At 42.0% G+C, this 19462-nt stretch overlaps 1 protein-coding gene across 6 annotated transcripts in view; it reads left to right on the top strand.

The window, feature by feature from the left end:
- The window catches only part of TAFA2 (TAFA chemokine like family member 2), a 250654-nt gene that overhangs the window by 171385 nt on the left and 59807 nt on the right, over positions 1-19462 (top strand). For all 6 annotated transcript variants that reach the window (XM_056574034.1, XM_056574030.1, XM_056574033.1 and 3 more), the window contains one exon: positions 9578-9684. In XM_056574034.1, coding sequence (XP_056430009.1) covers positions 9579-9684 — 106 coding nt within the window. In that variant the 5' untranslated portion in view covers position 9578. The remainder of the gene's footprint in view (positions 1-9577; positions 9685-19462) is intronic.

Below are 19462 nucleotides of genomic sequence, written 5' to 3'. Positions count from 1 at the left end.
TTCCCACCTTTTATGCTCTCCCAAAAATGGGGTGTCCCCATTAAAGGGATGCCCAATTGTGTCAGGAATAGACTCACACAGAATGTTGGAATTTATCTTGACCAGGTGCTCAGAAATCATGTCTCATTAATGCCATCCTACATTCGTGATACCAGTGACCTATTGAAAAAAATAGATGGTATCCAGTTGGACGCAGATATGCTTCTAGCGTCAATTGATGTAGAAGATTTATACAGTTCAATTAAGCATGAGCATGCTTTAAAGGCTGTGGCTTTCTTTTTACAGGCAAGGGGTGTTCAGTTCCGGTTGCAAAACAAATACATAATCCAACTGCTCAAGTTTTTATTGAAACATAATTATTTTTTATTTGATTCTCAGTACTACCACCAGCTCAGGGGGACTGCAATGGGGAGCCCAGTGGCTCCCTCATATGGAAATTTAACCATGGGCTGGTGGGAGAGTACCATTGTTTTTGAAGATGAAGAGAGCCATTGGAATCCCCATATCGTCTATTGAGGTAGGTATATAGATGATCTGTTTGTTGTGTGGTCCGCAACTGAAGATCTCTGAGAACTTGTAGGAGATATAAATCACAACCCCTTAGGTCTCAGGTTTACTTTTATAATTCATGCAAATCAGATACCCTTCTTAGATGTACTGATCAGAAGGGGAATTCAGGTTTCCTGGAAACCACTACATTTAGAAAGTCTACAGAGACGAACAGTCTGTTGCGATGGGATAGCTATCATCCCTATCCCCTCAAAAGGGGTATACCAACGGGACAATATCTGCGGACACGCTGGAACCATTCATCGCTGGAGACTTCTAGGGATCAGGCAAAGGGCCTACGTGATAGGTTAATGCATAGAGGGTATCTGGTCATCTGCCCTAGCTTCGGAAAGGAAAGATCTTTTGACCCCCTAGAGAGAGCTGATGTAGATGATCATGTGAGGTTAATAGGGAATTATGATAATCAAGTAGATAGGGTCAAGGGTATTTTGAGAAGACATTGGCCCATTCTACTAAGTGACCAGGACCTGACAGACATGCTACCCACTTATCCCTCTGTGACCTTCAGGAGAGGAAGGTCACTAAAGCATAGATTAGTGCATAGCCACTTCCATGGGGTAAGGGAAAATGGCTGGACAGAAAACCCATGGGGACTTTCCGCTGTGGAAGATGCAAGGCCTGTCTAAATATCCAACAGACCAAAACCTTTCAGAGTGTGGAGATGGGTAGGGTCTATAATATATGTGATTTTGCTAATTGTGAGACAGAAGGCGGTATTTGTCTGTGTACTTGTACGTGTCCCCTACAGTATAAAGGGAAGAGGAAAAGAGCTTTTAAGAAAAGAGTTCGGGAACATCTGTGCAACATTATGAATAGGAGGGATATATTTTTGTGTGATAGAAGTGGTACGGAAATCTCCTAGGGGAGGGAATTGGGACAGGAGGATTTTACAGAAGGAGGCCAAATGTTATTATTTGATAATTTCCTGTTAGATTTTGGTAATGTTAGGTTATCTAATTAAGTCACCCCAAAAAATTTTTGTATTTATATGTATTCCTATGTATATGTGAATTTCGCATGAAATTTCTATCATATGATTTTCAGATGTCCTTTAATAATGATGCTTGTTATCTTAATATTATCTGGTTAAGGAAAAATATGTAATCTGATAACATCAAGGATCCCCAGTAAAGAAACTAACCATTATTAATACCAGATCCCAAAATCACTTTGCAATTCCTTCCTGTTAATTGAATCTGAGATTCTCTAAGTTTTCTGTGTGTAGAGGTTTCTAGGGAAACAATATCTTGCGTCCCCTCATGACTATTATGGTGACACACATTGAGTGGAGGAAACGGAAGTGATGCATCTGGCATCTCATTCGGAGCGCGAAGCGCAAGTAAGTTAGGAAGCATATAAAAAGAAGGAAGGGGTAGCAATTAGATATGCTGACTGGAATCGGAATATGTAGCTGTCATTGGCAGGGTCTGACAAAAGTGGAGGTAAGCTCCTTTTTGATCGGGATGGTGATAGCCCTATTGTGGCATATACTGACAGGGCGGCTTATGTTTTATTGTAGATTTGGCTGCAGTGGTTACATCTTTGTTACGGTGATATGCTCTGGAGTTAGCTGGGCCCGGGGCAGAGTATTACTATTTACCTATGGGAAATGTACATTCACCAACTGCATATTCTGAATATATATCGAGCAACAAGCATACAATGTTAATACAGGAGCAGGGACTTCTGTCTTTGAGCACTTAGGCACACAGCATATGCTGTAATTTCCATGGTGCCCTAGTATAGGTCATTATGGAAACCACACAGAGGAGCATGAACTCCTGTTATTTTGAAAAGAGAAAGTAAGCAGTGAAGCACTATGCATTCTACATTTCTTTCTGAGCCAAAGAGGTAAGTAGCAATGCTATATGCATCACCACTTAAAGGGCTACTCCAGTGGAAAACAAATATTTTCAAATCAACTGCTGCCAGAAGGTTAAACAGATTTGTAAATTACTTCTATTTAAAAATCTTAATCCCTACAGTACTTATCAGCTGCTGTATACTACATAGAAAGTTGTGTAGTTCTTTCCAGTCTGAACACTGGGCCCTCAGCTGACACCTCTGTCTAGAGTAGGAGCAAATCCCCATAGCAAACCTCTCCTGCTCTAGATTGTTTCAGACAATGTCAGAGGTGTCAGCAGAGAGCACTTTGGTCAGTCTGGAAAGAACTACAGAACTTCCTCTGTAGTATACAGCAGCTTATAAATACTCGAAGGATGAAGATTAAAAAAAAAAGTTATTTACAAATCAGCTTAACTTTCCGGCACCTGTTGATTTGAAGTAGCCCTTCAACTCCTTATACTTTGGAATGGGCACTTCCGAATTTGAAACAAATTTTGGTCATCTCTAGTATTGTCAGATGAGCTGTACAAATGTAATAATAATAATTATAATAATAATAATCCTCGATTTTTTTTCTTCTACTGGACAGTAAAGATGGCAGAAAAATACACCTGCACACTAATGGTAGATTTATAGGTAGTTGACAAAACTGATTTAGCCACTATGACATTAATATAGTATGCATATATATAATATACAGTAATATACTATGCAGAAACCAAGGCTGGATTACCGTTTCCCCTCCAGAAGGTATGAACATGGGGGTTAACTCTCCCTGCTGCTGCCCGTTACTGACCTGAAACAGCTTTTGACAGTAGCATTTTTTTGTTGTACCTACCATCAATCAAAATTTAAAAGGCATGTTCTTCTACAGGGTTTATTGAGTCCTACAATTTATTTCACCTTATATTCTTGCCATCCGTAAAAAGGTGAGGAAACATGTTTCTGAGAGTGAGTTGTAGTCAGTTCTGGTTATTACTGCTATTACTAGGTCTGTCCCACACAACAATAGAACAGAGCACAGAGGTACCTTGCTTACACTGCATGTATCAGGTATTGGTACATACACAGTGCAAACTGTAAAAAAACTATCATGGCTAGTTTTTTTTTTCTGCTGGGATCTACAGAAGGTGGAATAAGACACTTGTTGGTGTGCTGGCAGTTTTAGGAGAGATCTTAGCATGCACCTATATATTTATATTGTATTCTGGGACTGGCATGTTACAAATAGGTCAATAAAGTGATTCGCTTATCCATACCCTTAATTTTTTACATTGCACATCTTCAGTACTTGCCATTTGATGCACTGTTAAGTGATTTTTATTTAATTTCGCTAAATTTAGAAATTATAGGCTTGTTTTGGAGTGTTCTCTTGACATTTAGATTCTGAATTTGCTCATCAACCTTTATATATTTAAAAATATGTTTTTGAGCACTTAACATTGTGAGTGTACCTACGGTTTAGTCAGCTGTTCCATTCATCGTTAGTTTCATGAAAGGGCAGCTTAAAGGGGCACTCCGCCCCTAGAAATCTTATCCCCTATCCAAAGGATAGGGGATAAGATGTCTAATCGTGCCGGGTCCCACCACTGGGGACCCCCACTATCTCCGTGCTGCACCCGGCGTTCATTTAGAGCATTAGGTGCAGCATCGGAGGCTCATGAGGTCATGGTCATGCCCCACTTGTGACATCACTGCCATGCCCCTCAATGCAAGTCTATGAGAGGGGCATGGCTGCCGCAACACCCCCTCCCATAGACTTGCATTGAGGGGGCATGGCCGTGACATCACAAGTGGCCACATGGACAGTCATCCGGCATGGAGCGAATAAGAAGGATGTTCTTATTATCCATTGCTTCTTATGATCGTTACTATTTGTGCTGGCTTTGGGAGTGGATTATCGTGTACTTGGCTTCTTGTCTATGATGCCAGCTCTGGTTCTTTTCTGTTGATCAAGATGTGCAAGATCTTGGTTGTGCATCAGTCAGAACAGGATCAAAACACATTTCCTCTCCTATTGGGAAACAAGCACTTTGTTGAAATCTATCCTTCACAACAGTGCTCTTGGGAAATCACTGTTTCACCGCAGTGTCGTATTAAGTGTGGTACAGTTTTCCTGCAGATCTCTGAGATGTGCACTTGAGATGGTTTAAACATTTACTTTCCACTGTAGGAAATATGAGGTATTTGCTTTTTTCGCATGATGTTTAGAGCATAATGTGAGAATAATAGTGATTCTATTCTTATTTCTTAACAATACATAAATATTTTTCCTGAAACAAAGAATAGCACATTGATATATTCTCAATATAAGCACATTAATGAACATTTTTCTAGAAATCATATAGACTCTGCTGCACAATTATTAGAAAACAGAGCCATCTCAGGCACCGCCGAACAAACAATTTTCTTACATTTTAGCAAGTAGAAACTAAGGTTTTAAAGGTACCAGGGAGCCTACTTGATTTAATAAGGGAATAGAATGCTTGCTTTTCTTGTAAGTTATCCCTATAATGTTAACTTTTTAATTCTTTGTAAACAAATTTAGAATTCTAATAAAGGAGGTGGTTCTAAACTTGGTTTACAAAGAGATTTGCTGCAAATTTGTTATATATTTTGCCAATTTAATTGAGGGTAGGGTCCCATGTGCCGTATTTTGCTGCATATTTGTTACTGCATATTTTCTTAACCATTGAAGTTAATGGGAAGCAAAATCTACTGCTTATTTTGCTACCCATTAACTTCAATAGGTAGGAAAAAATGCAGCAAAATATGGCATGTGTGACCACACCCTAATAGGGAAGTCAATATCCTCAATAAATCTAGATTGTGTCCGCCACATGTGTCCATACACCACTGGGTGGTTTAGAGATCCTTCTGCAACTAATTGTATTTTTGCCGCAGCTGTAGGCACCTTGGTTAGAAAACAGTGGTCTTTTGAATGGCATGCAGATCATTTGTGTTTCAGTGGGTGGGGTGGCTGATTTGTGGGAGGGAGAAAAGTGACCTCACAATTACAAACAAGGAACTATGGGATTTGTAGTTTGAGAGAAGAAACTCCAACAGGAAATACCCAGTTCACAAAAAGATAGCCACAGCATAATGGTAATCTCACAACATAGCCATTTAGCCCCAAGACAAGCAAAAATCCTTCCTAAGCATTTCCATTTCTGTCTGGCAGGTACGTACTAAAATCACCTTATGGTGGATAACCCCTTTAAATTAAATAACATGTTCATTGTCTGTTGGCTGTTTGGGTGAAAACTTTCTATGTAAAAAAAAAAGCCCTAAAATGGTAAAAAAAAATTAAAAATTAAAAAGATCAGTCACAGCATCAGTCAATTTGTGCCAGCATTCATATACTAATAAAATAAGAAAACATGGGATACGTTTTTACCTCACACTGAACAATGCTTCCCAGCTTGTAATAAGGACTAGATAAGCCTCTAGTCTAAAGGATACTTACATGGAAAAGATTAAGCTGTAACTGCCAGCTTTCGGTTACATTTGTGGTGTCCCGGTACCATATTGCATACTGTACCTTGTATGGTGGTCCCCAAAGTCAGAGTAACTACGCTCAGGTAGGGTCCCCCAGGTGGGACAGCTCCTAGTTGCCTCTCCTCCACTCTAATTTTGGGATGTTTACATGTACATATTTAATAATAGTGTATATTTAATATAATGTATAGTATGCTTACCTTGTTAGCGTCGCAGGACCTTCGGTCATGTGGCCGTGTCAATTCCTCTATGTTATGTTAGAGGACCTTTGGAGGTCCTTGGGTCACATGTTACCCATAACTCTAGGTGAAGGTGATTGACAGTAGCATTGGACCAATCAGCTCTAGTCCAGCCCCTGCCCATATAAGGGTGCTGTAGCCAATTATCGCTCTCTTGGGTTGCTGCTCTCGTGGATGCCGGACTAGCAGGACGGATCTGTGCAACTTTCAAAGACACGCTAGGCCAGAAAACCTGCCGGCCTCAGCACAAAACTAAACCGTGAGTTCTAAACTAATCCCCGCTAAAGCTAGCGTGACTACTGAACCGCAGCTAATTCCCCTAAATCCAGTGGAACATCAGTCTAAGGACTGTAAATTGCTCAAGGTCCCAACCTTTGTCAATCCCTAAGAGAATTTGCATGTGCAGAGACTGTTCCTGTTATGAAGCTTGCATAAAATTTTCAGTAAAAGTTCCAACTGTTTTCAGCAAACTCTCCGGGTTGTGGACATTCATTTATTCTATACCTCCCTATCGCTCTTGGGAAGGGTGGCGGTAGGATAAGCATTACAGAGGAGCTCTCACCCTGGCATCACGAATAGAAAGGGTTAACCAGACACCCTTTAGTAACCGCACAGCTACACTCCCTACACCCAACTCCCCCAGGCTATCACACATTTTTTTCACATCTATATGCTGCATTGGTTGGTGTTTTACAGAACAGGATTTAATAATCCCCATTTGCATCACATGCTATAAACCATGCTTAAATACACCAGAAAACCTTTATAACATCATTCTGACATATGTATTTAAAGTTTTCAAGGATTATCCAAAAGTTATGGATGGATTATTCTTCTAGTGATTCAACTCCTTAATTACTTCTGTCACAATTCAGACCCAGGGAAATCCGATTAATTTTCCACGTACAGTAAGTTGCTAAAAATGTTTTTTTTTTCACAGATAATTATTGAAACACCTTCAAGATAATAACTAGGATAATTAACGTCACTTGCCATGCAATGCACGGCTGCCCAAATGATTCGTCGAGGTTTCCCGATAAGTGTATTGGAAAAATGTGATAAAATGCTGATAAAGTATACAATTTACACAAAGAGTTTAACTTTAGGTATACTTGCGTTTGCGTTGCTACCTAAAAATCCTGTAACTAATATTAAATAGATAAAAAATTTACTTCTAGATTACACCTGTGTAACATATAATAATAGTAATCATAATCTGGGACCTAAAGATCAGGAGGTTCTTTTCTACTTCAATCAAAAGAGCTTATGGATGTTCCTTTTACTTGGATTTTTCTAGTGTACTTGTAACAGGGAATAGGCATCCACGTGTAAAAAGTGAAGGCTAGGCTTTCTGCGGAGATCACACAGAGGAGCTTTCTGCTTGCAGGGTGTGAGGATGCTTAGCTATGTGCCCATACTGACAGCTATCCACCACCAAAAGTGCCTACGATGGGGATATGAGTTTTAGAAGTGGACCATGTAGTAATGGAAGATGGTTCACTCATGCAGGTGAGATGTTCAAAAACTACTGTAATTTCTGTTACAGCGATAGTTATTACACTTTTTTTTCTCCTCCCATTTTCAAAGTTATCTTGTGCTGCTTTGAAAATATGGCAATATGTGAGAGTTAGTTTTTATGCCACTTATGGGTTTTTTTGCGCCAAAATTGGCAATTTTAGCAAATTTTTTGGCCGACATTTTTAATTTTTTTGGTGCCAAAATCGGCATTTCGGAGGAAGAATTTCACATAATATTCCATGATTACTAGTGCTCATAAAAGTGATAACTGTATAAATAAAACATGTACCAGGGTTAAATGTGAGTGCAGGTGCAGTGAACATGAAGAAAAAAAATTATATATATATATATATATATATATATATATATATTTATTTCAACTATCATTTTCCAATTATAATTATTTACTTTTCAATAATTGATTAAATAACACATTTAACCCCTTAACAACGCAGGACGTAAATGTACGTCCTGGTGAGGTGTTACTTAACGCACCAGGATGCACATTTATGTCCTTTACATAACTGCGAGTATCGGAGCGATGCTCTGGTCATGCACAGCAGGTCCCGGCTGCCGATCTCACGGATGTCCGCCATTAACCCCTCAGATGCCGTGATCAATACAGATCATGGCATCTGCGGCGATCTGATCATCCAGAATGGCTGACGGAGGTCCCCTCACCTGCCTCCACTGCCTTCCACGGGTCTTCCGCTCTGGTCTGAGATCGAGCAGACCAGAGCAGAAGATAACCGATAACACTGATCAGTGCTATGCCCTATGGATGGCACTGAACAGTATTAGCAATCGAATGACTGCTATAAATAGTCCTCTGTGGGGACATAAAAAGTGTAAAAAAAAAAAAAAAAAAAGTTAAAAAAAAAAAAAAGTTGCACCATACATTTTATGATAAATGAGTGATGGCATTACAACGGACAACTGGTTGGGCAAAAAACAAGCCCTCATACTAGTCTGTGGATGAAAATATAAAAGAATTATGGTTTTTTGAAGGTGAGGAGGAAAAAACGAAAACGTCTAAATAAAATTGCCTTTAAAGGGGTTCTCCGGTGCTTACACATCTTATCCCCTATCCAAAGGATAGGGGATAAGATGCCTGATCGCGGGAGTGTGGCGTCACGCCTCCACCCCATGTGATGTCACGCTCCGCCCCTCAATGCAAGCCTACGGGAGGGGGCGTGATAGCTTTCACGCCCCCTCCCGTAGGCTTGCATTGAGGGGGCGGAGCGTGATGTCACACGGGGGCGGAGGCGTGACGTCACACGCCGCCGGCCCGGTGGTCGCCTGTTATCAGTCCCGGAGCGAACACGCACCAGGGACTGATTACAAACGGGGTGCCGCATGCATGATCCCGGGGGTTCCCAGCGGCGGGACTCCCGCGATCAGGCATCTTATCCCCTATCCTTTGGATAGGGGATAAGATGTGTAAGCACCGAAGAACCCCTTTAAAGGGATTATCCACCATAAGGTGATTTTAGTACATACCTGGCAGACAGTAATGGACATGCTTAGGAAGGATCTGCACTTGTCTCAGGGCTAAATGGCTATGTTGTGAGATTACCATAATACTGTGGCTAGCTGTTTGTGAACTTGTATTTAGGCAGCACAGAGTCTAAAATTTGTTTTGATGGGTGCATGACACCATTAGGATTGATTGCTCCCCTCACACCAATCCAGTATTACAGGAAATGGGACAGCAATCCAATGCTGGGATTTTAGGTGTCATACCAGACTTTTCCAGGGAATCAGAGCACTTGGTAAAGCGGAACCTTTTTCTAGACAGAACTAATTCACTGTCGAGGCCCCAGTTTTGGTTTTGTAGATTTGTACTGTTGATGTGCCCATCTCTTATGTTAAATAATATTAACTTTGACATTTATATTTTGTAACAGAATGAATAAAAGATATCTGCAGAAGGCAACAAAAGGGACATTTCTTATAATAATATTTATTGGAACTCTTTGGGCAAAGTTATCAATTGGGGCAGTTCATCAAAGAGGTAAGCTGTCTTACCTGTCTCATTGGCACAGAATTGTCTTAAATTTAAAGTCTAATAAATATTTGAGATACTCATTATTTATATAGTAAACTGTCTGAATATACATGGTAAGAGCTTCAGCTTGTATTTTTAGCTGTGTCAAAAGAAGAAGATGGGATATTGAGTTGCTTATCTCAGTGTTTTTAATAGTGTTTATATGGAAATATTACAAAAGGCTACTGCGGAATTTAAAGTACTACTTATTCTATAAACCTAGTCAGGTAGGAACATTCGGCACTGCGGTTAACTAAAGGAGCATGGTTCAGGGACATAGGCGGGTGTTGCTAGCTAGATGTATGGCGGTGCCCTGACTGCAGGTAGAGGTGATCAATAAGCATAACTTGAGAAAGAAGATAGTCGGCCACTCACCATAGAACATCTTCAGATTTGTTTCTTGTAAAGCACAATACTCACATAACAAGAATAGGAGAGGGTTAAGCAGTGTGTGTGTGTGTGTGTGTGTGTGAGGGGGGGTACAGATAGGCAACAAGCTTCGTTTTGCACTAGCAAGTTCTTCTTGGCCAGAAGAAGCACTTGCTAGTGCAATTGGAGCATGCTGCCTATCTGTACCCCCCCCCCCCCCGCTGTTTATCCCACTCCTATTCTTCTTATGTGAGTATTGTGCTTTACAATCACAGAATAGGATATAACGTCTTCAACCAATTTATGAATCACAGAAAAATAGACAAATTTAAAATATAACTTTTAATACGAGACCATAAAATGAGGGCTACCACTCTACAAAAATAGATAATAATTCCAATATGGTGAATGAACACCACAATAATATTAGATGCATCTGATAAAGCAAATAACACAGATTACATTAGTCACTATAGGTTCCATAAATCCAAAGGTAAAGATCATACCAAAGCCATAACCTGGAAGAAGGTAAGTCTACACAGTATGTATCTGACAGACCCTAACCCCCAATGACTCAGGTAGGGATACAGATAGGGGCAACAGGGGGGGCCGGGATTAGGAGCCTGTCACTCTCTATACTAATCCCTAAATTGGACCCTACCCCTAGGCGGAATTTTCGTCCTAAGAAGGACGGTCCCGCACTGGAACCTCCTACCAATAACTGCCCTATCCCTGTGCTAGGCTAACTAGCTAACTAAAGATAATACTAGATAGCTAGAGGGTGTGATGAATACACAATAAAAGGGTAGATAAATATACAGATGGAATTATAGCCTCTATATCAGGGGCGGGCAGTTATAAATAGAAACTCTCACAGAGTGTTAAAGAGTGGGAGATAGATATGCCCATATATGTGGGTGCAACTGATTATTCTAGAAACCACATATAACAATGTTATATGTACAGAGGTACTGAGGCGCTCAGCTGTGTACAATATGATACTGAACATGCAAAGCTAACAAAGCAAGTCCACAAACAACACAGCTTGCAAACAGATGTTAGAGAAGATAATCATGCATAGAAGCAGACATTAACAATGCAAGATGACATAGCATATAGCATACTCACTATATTGGTAAGATGTTTGACAGGGACGTAAGTCACTAATACTGACAATAGTTGCTACCAAGATAACCACGGCAACATATAATGCAAACAGTGCTTGCAACACAGAAAGCAATGGTCAATGCTGACAAAAAACATGCGCCACCGAATACTTCTCTATTCACAACCAGTGTAACGAAATAGATGTACCATATTGTGAACAAATAACCTCTGTTGTTAAATATAGTGGATATAAAATGATACATAAGGTGTATACTCAAACAGATAGCTGTCCCAAAGATGTCAACAGCAACTCTCTCAACACGTTTCCCCTATCATGGATCATCAGGAGAGGGATGAGATGACAAAGATGTGATGGCTCAGACCCTCGGCTTCCTCCTGTATGGAGATCCCATCTCGAGAGTGACAGGGACTTTAGGCATTTAGGGATTAGTATAGAGAGTGACAGGCTCCTAATCCCCCCCCCCCCCTGTTGTCCCTATCTGTATCCCTCCCAGAGTCATTGGGGGATAGGATCTGTCAGATACATACTGTGTATACTTATCTTTTTCCAGGTTATGGCTTTGGTATGATCATCTACCTTTGGATTTATGGAACCTATAGTGGCTAATGTAATCTGTGTTATTTGCTTCATTGGATGCATCTAATATTATTGTGGTGTTCATTCACCATATTGGAATTATTATCTATTTTTGTAGAGTGGTACCCCTCGCTTTTTGGGCTCATATTAAAAATTATATTTATATTATATAAAGTTAAATTTGTCTATTTTTCTGTGATTCATATATTGTGCTTTACAAGAAACAAATCTGAAGACGTTCTATGGTGAGTGGCTGACTATCTTCTTTCCCAAGTTATACTACTTATTCTATTGTTATTCAAAATACCTAAAAGCTTCTACGAAAACATGATGAAATTGTGCAATGTGTTCACAGCTATATTGTTTGGAGGAATATAATTATTTGCATTGTTTATATTTGGTATTTTAATTTTAGCATGTGCTTAAAAATATTTTACCCCTTGAGGACACAGCAATTTTTTTATTCAAAGGTCTTTCAATTTTCAATCTATAGGGCCATATGAGAGCTTGTTTTTATGTGGCGCCAATTGGAAATTTGTAAAAATATCCATTATCTTACATCAATATCTACAGTGAAACCAAAATGTTATCATCTGGTTATTGCAGCTTTTGGGGTTTTTCGTTTCTATGTAGTGCATTTTATGGTTAAAATTACATGTTATGCTTATTATGTAGGTCAATTCAGTTACAGCAATACTCAAATTAGATAGGTTTTGTTTTATTTTTATTACTTTTTGTAAGTAAACAGGTTGCTTAACCCCTTAAGGACTCAGCCCATTTTCACCTTAAAGGGGTTATCCAGGAAAAAACATTTTTTTAGATATCAACTGGCTCCAGAAAGTTAACCCGATAACGACCATGGACGAGTATAGACGTCCAGGTCGGCTTCCGTTCCGGCACCTGGACGTCTATACTCGTCCATGCTTCTAACTGTCACCGCACCTAAACAGCGGTGACAATCGGGTGACGCTCGCTGTCACAGACAGCTGAGGGTCACTGCTAGCGGGGTGAGGACCAATCAGAGCGGTCCCTTACAGTTTAACCCTTACAGCCGCGGTCGTAAGTGACCGCTGGCTGCAAGTGTTGTGACAGAGGGAGGGGGCTCCCTCTGTCACCCCTGCAGCACCCTGCAGCGCGATCGCGGGGTGCTGTGTGTGATCCCCGGCGGGCGGGGACCTGCTGCACTGCCGGGACCAAAGAAAACTTTGGTCCCGGCAGTTCAACCCTTACAGCCGCGGTCGGAAGCGACCGCGAGCTGTAAGGAGTTTTGGCAGAAGAACCAAATATGGCCCAAGCGGGGGTATTTCCAAACACGAGCCGAGCAGCTTAATAAAATAAAGGGTGCCTTTCTTGCAATATCAAAAGTGATTTACAAAAAAATATGCCCCACAATTTCAAATTTTTAACACTGACTGTAATAATTTCTGCCAAAAAACGATGGTGTTAAAATACTCACTGTACCCCCTAGCAAATACCTTGAGGGTCTTGTTTTTAAAATGGGGTCATTTGTTTTTTTTACCTATGTTCTACCACCTTCAAATTTCTGCAAACCTTGCATAGCATATAAAAAAAAAATTTACTTTTCAAATTTTCAAAATTTCAAGTTAAATTGTTAGGCTAATAAATTTTACATGTTAATTAAAAACAAAAAAATGCTGTCAAAATAAAGTACCGTATATACTCGAGTATAAGCCGAGTTTTTCAGCACGATTTTTCGTGCTGAAAACACCCCCCTCGGCTTATTCTCGAGTGAACTCTCCACCCGCAGTGGTCTTCAACCTGCGGACCTCCAGAGGTTTCAAAACTACAACTCCCAGCAAGCCCGGGCAGCCATCGGCTGTCCGGGCTTGCTGGGAGTTGTAGTTTTGAAACCTCCGGAGGTCCGCAGGTTGAAGACCACTGCGGCCTTCGACATCATCCAGCCCCCTCTCACCCCCCTTTAGTTCTGTACAGTACTCACCTCCGCTCGGCGCTGGTCCGGTGCTGCAGGACTGTCCGGAGAGGAGGTAGTCCGGTGGGATATTGGTTCCGGGCTGCTATCTTCACCGGGGAGGCCTCTTCTAAGCGCTTCGGGCCCGGCCCCAGAATAGTCACGTTGCCTTGACAATGATGCAGAGGTACGTTCATTGCCAACGTACTTCTGCGTCATTGTCAAGGCAACGCCTCTATTCCGGGCCGGAAGCGCGGAGAAGAGGCGCCCTCGGTGAAGATAGCAGCCCGGAACCACTATCCCACCGGACCACCTCCTCTCCGGACAGTCCTGCAGCACCGGACCAGCGCCGAGCGGAGGTGAGTACTGTACAGAACTAAAGGGGGGTGAGAGGGGGCTGGATGATGTCGAAGGCCGCAGTGGTCTTCAACCTGCGGACCTCCGGAGGTTTCAAAACTACAACTCCCAGCAAGCCGGGACAGCCGATGGCTGCCCGGGCTTGCTGGAAGTTGTAGTTTTGAAACCTCTGGAGGTCCGCAGGTTGAAGACCACTGAGGGCGGATGATGAGAAGAGGATGATGAAGGGGGTGTGTGGGATGATGACAAGAGGATGATGAAGGGGGGATGTGTGGGATGATGAAGGGGGGTGGGGATGATGACAAGGGGATGATGAAGGGGGGGTGTGGGATAATTACAAGGGGATGATGAAGGGGGGTGGGGATGATGACAAGGGGATGATGAAGGGGGGTGGGGATGATGACAAGGGGATGATGAAGGGGGTGGGGATGATGACAAGGGGATGATGAAGGGGGTGGGGATGATGACAAGGGGATGATGAAGGGGGGATGTGTGGGATGATGACAAGGGGATGATGACAGGTGATGATGATGAGGGTCTGGATGATGACAGGCGGTGATGATGATGAGGATGTTAATGACAGGTCTGGATGATGACAGGGGGGGATGATGTATTTCCCACCCTAGGCTTATACTCGAGTCAATAACTTTTCCTGGGATTTTGGGTTGAAATTAGGGGTCTCAGCTTATACTCGGGTCGGCTTATACTCGAGTATATACGGTAAACATCTGAAAATATAAGTTTCATAAACTATTTGGTCAGTAAGTATAAATATATGCAACCTATTAGTGTTAATATAGCAAAAAATCGTAATTAAAAAAAAAATGTCATGATTTTTTGCATTGTAAAATAAAAACTACAAATGATATTGGCTTATTATTTTGATTGGCAAAATGTTACCAGAGTTATTCTCTAATAAAATGAGACATCCCTGATTTAAAAAAAACAGGCCTGGTCTTTCAGGGGCATACAGGGTTTCTTGTATTGGTCCTTAAGGGGTTAAACAGATTTGTAAATTACTTCCATTAAATAATCTTAATCCTTTCAGTACTTATGAGCTGCTGAAGTTGATCTTTTCTGTCAAAGTGCACTCTGATGACACCTGTCTCGGGAACTGTACAGAGTCAAGCAAATCCCCACAGCAAACCTCTTCTACTCTGTGTAGTTCCCAAGACAAGCAGAGGTGTCAGCAGAGAGCACTGTTGCCAGACAGAAAAGAACAACTCAACTTCAGCAGCTGATAATTATTGGAAGGATTAAGATTTTTTTATTAGAAGTAATTTACAAATCTGTTTATCTTTCTGGAGCCAGTAGATATATACATATAAAAAGTTTTTTCCTGGAATACCTCTTTACCCCTGCAGGAAACTGAAGAGGTGGATGTTGAAACATGGGTATCAGGCGGCCAGGTTCCCTCTCTAAGCGCAGTTCCTGTTGTCTCTCAGCAAATGCACATCAATGTGTGTGGCCAAGTGGATAAGTTCTGTCAAAGAAGATGGAGGATCAGCATCTTTAATCCTGCTTGACAGTCCTTTTTTGAATGTGGCACACAAGGCCTCATCATTCCAGGCAAGTTTAGAGGCTAGAATGCGGAATTGAACCACGTAGTCACCAACAGTAGAATTCCCTTGACAGAGGTTCAGCAACGCCGTCTCAGCTGAAAAGGCACGTGCAGGTTCCTCAAAGACACTGCAAAATTCTGCCAAGAAGGCCGATAAATTGGAGGATACTGGAGCATCACGGTCCCAAAGGGGTGTAGCCCAAGCCAGGGCTTTTCCGGACAATAGTCTAATGCCAAATCCACCTTCGTACGTTCTGTCGGAAACAGTTCAGACATGAGCTCCAAGTGCATGGAGCACTGTGTAACAAAGCCTCTGCAAGACTTGGAATCCCCATCATACTGGGGAGGTAAAGGCAGGTGTAGCTGGGAGACAGAAGACACTGCAGGTGGTCCAGATTGTGGTACCTGCTGTTTGCAAGGCCAAAAGCTGTTGCATCATGGCTGAAAGTTGAGAAAATTGCTGTGCCTGTTGGGCTAACTGCTGCAACTGATGTACCACAACGGAGGGAAGATCCAAGACTTCAGGCAGGGGTACCTCAGCGGGATCCATGGCCGGATGTTACTGTAAAACTCACGTTTCAGAAGACAGGAACACCGGTGGATGTGGATCCGCTGGACCTGTGTGGCAGATGACTTGGACCGTACCAGGGAGCGGAGCCTAAGGTGCAAAGCGGAATGGACTTGCTGCAGCAGGCGGCACCCAGGTCGCTACCCCTGGCTCTAGGGTGGCTGAGGAGATGCGAGGCACAGGAGGGATAAGACAGCTTGTAGTCTGGATATCAGAAGGTCAGGACAGGCGGCACAGTAGCGTAGTCAAGACATAGCAGGAGTTCAGTAGGCAGACGGCAGAGGAGCAAGGTCAAGGTCACAAAGCAAGGCAATACTGCGGAATGCTTTCTCTAAGGCACAAGGCAACAAAGATCTGGCGGGGGAGTGAGGAGGGTGGAGGAATTTATAAATGAGCGTCAGATGAATTACACTAATGAGCGTGCTGGCCCTTTAAATCTTAAAGCTCCGGCATGCGCGCGCCCTAGGGGAAGGGACACAGAGCAGAGAGGCAGAGGCAGGAGAAACACCCAAAGAGTGACGGACTGGGGTTCGCATGCAGGCACGTCCCGCAATGTGAGTCCCAGCCCCGTCTGCAGCAGCAGGTAAGGGGACCAAGCGCTCAAGGCCGGCGTGTGCGGTCGGAGCGCATAACATAACAAAAATGTTATTTGTGGGTAAAATGAAAAAAACAAACTGCAATTTTGCATCTTTTTAGGGCTTCTGTTTCTACACAGTGCAATTTTTGGTTAAAATTACACCTTTTCTTTATTCTGTAGGTCCATGCAGTCACAGGGATACCCAATTTATGTAGATTTTATTTATTTTACTACTTTAAAAAAATTATAACTACATGCACCAAAATTAGTATGTTTAAAATTGTCATTGATACCATTTTTGTTTTGATGGGACTTTTTGTTCCTCTTTTATTAATATTTTTATGGCATATGAAGTGATCAAAAATTCACAATTTTAGACTTTGTTATCTTTTTACGTGTACATTTTGTTCCTGTTAAAGTCTAAAGGGACTACTTACTGTGAAAGGCCAGCCAAAAGTACACACCTGCTGGTGTTATAGACAAATATTGTTTTAAGTGCAGTGGAGCATATTGTACTCCCCTCATAAGTGCATACTAGAGATGAGCGAATTTTTTAAAAATTTGATTTTTGAAAAATGTATTCACTCCGAATAAATTCTCTGCAATTTTTTATTAGTAATGTATTTTAATAAAGTGTTTAATAAAGTGTGTGTGTGTGTTTCACTTTTTTTCTAAATTTTTATTTTTTAGGTAGTTCTATTACGACTGTTCCATGATGGGAGTAGTAGTATCTGTGCTAATAGACAGATCGCCCCGGGTGTCACTTCTGACACCCGCTGCGATCATCCTGTATACTGTATAGATGTGGACAGCTTTCTTGCATCTAGATAGGACGATTGCACAGGGTGTCAGGAGTGACACCCGCTGTGATCGGTCCTCAACTGCAGGTACTACTGCTCCCAACATTGAACACACTCTGCTGCATGCTGGGAGCTGTAGCACCTGCATTAATAGACAGATCACAGCGGGTGTCACTTCTGACACTCAATGCGATCGTCCTGTATAATGTTTAGATACGGGCAGCCGGCCGCTCTTCTCTGGTCTCACTATAGTATGAGTATATGCCGTATATGTACCTATTATTCATATTTCCCGCAGAGAGCTGTGATTGGTTCCTACCATCCGGCTGAATAAATGATGTGAATTCTATTCACATCACTGGCCGGCCGGAGTATAGTGCAGAGATGCGAGCACAGGAGAAAGCCGCTCCATCATGCAATAGAAAGGACAATCGCATCAGGTATCAGGAGTGACACCTGGGGAAATCTGTCTTTTAGTACAGGTACTACAGCTCCCATCATGGAACAGTCTGTTCCATGCTGGGAGTAGTGGTACTATCTAAAAAATGTAAAAAAAAGAAATAAAAATGTGAAACACACACACTTTATTAAACACAATATTAAAATACATTACTAATAAAAAAATAAAAAATAAATAAATGATAAAAAATATATTATTTTTACATTTAAATGGCCAATTTCAAAATTTTTATTATTGTCAGCTACATTTTTAGGACCCTGCCCACCATCATAAATTGATCCCTGTTTAAAAATTAACATTAAAGGACAAGTCTCACAGTAAAAAATTGTTCAGCTTTTAGTGCAGAAGGTAAAGTTATATAGGCTGCTGCTTAGAAATGCTGCTTAGAAACAAGCTTTTTCTGCATTCTTCTGTCTGACAGGAAATTCAGCTGTTCCAGGTTTTCATGACTTTCGACCCCCTATTCAGGCTGTTATCAGCAGCATCCCAGGGCCGTGACGTGACAATTACCCAGAAAACCCCTGTGCTGCAGAGAGCTCCCTGTGCTCGGCCTTAGCCCCTCCCATCTGATGAATATTCACACTGTCCTCCCTCTGTTCTGCAGTGATTGGCTGATTATATGCCGGCTGATTCAGATCATAGCAGAGTCAGCAAACAGGCTGATTCCCTCCCCTCTCCTTGCTAATGTTTTTACACTGAGAACGGAGGAGAGGGGGGAGGGGAGGGAGCTGCCAGCGTAGACCTGTCACACTGAGAATGGAGGGGAGGGAGAGTAGACCTGTCACACTGAGCACTGGGGAGAGAGGAGTGCAGGGCAGAGAAGGGGGGGGAGGTGATTGTGCCACTGTAAAGCAGGAGGGGGAGGGAGTGATTTTACAGTGTAAAACTGCAGCTTCAACTCCAGGGTCCCTCTCTCTGAGCACTGAGATTACATTTTGTTTCCTCGTGGCCCCCCTGCTGCATAGGGCTATGATTGGAGCTCAGTGTTATGTGGGAGTGAGCTAGCAGAGCTGTGGGAGTGACTAACATAAGTTAGGGGTAGTAACAAGCTCTCTGCTCAGGCAGCTGAGAGCAGGAAATGTGAGCAGTGCATGCAGGGAAATGTAGTCTTTGAGATCACAGGAATAGCCACCATAACTAGGAAGTAACTGGAATTTATGAGCTGAATAGCCGGTGAATGGGGGGCGGAAAAAAAATCACAAACATGTCAGAGAGGTGGTAGGTGAATATACTATGGAATGGCTAGGTATTTTTTTTTTCTTTGCTGCATGGGATATCTTCTTTAACTCCTCATTCGTTTTTAATATTGAGCGCGGAATTTTCTGGTCTCTGCCCAATCCCGAAAATTGAAAGACCAAAAAAAACTGTTTATGTTAATTTTTAAACAGGGATCAATTTATGCTGGCGGGCGGGGACCT

Source organism: Hyla sarda, chromosome 4 (genome assembly GCF_029499605.1).
Source record: "Hyla sarda isolate aHylSar1 chromosome 4, aHylSar1.hap1, whole genome shotgun sequence".
Lineage (NCBI taxonomy): Eukaryota > Metazoa > Chordata > Amphibia > Anura > Hylidae > Hyla > Hyla sarda.
This window is presented reverse-complemented; position numbering and strand designations above follow the sequence as displayed.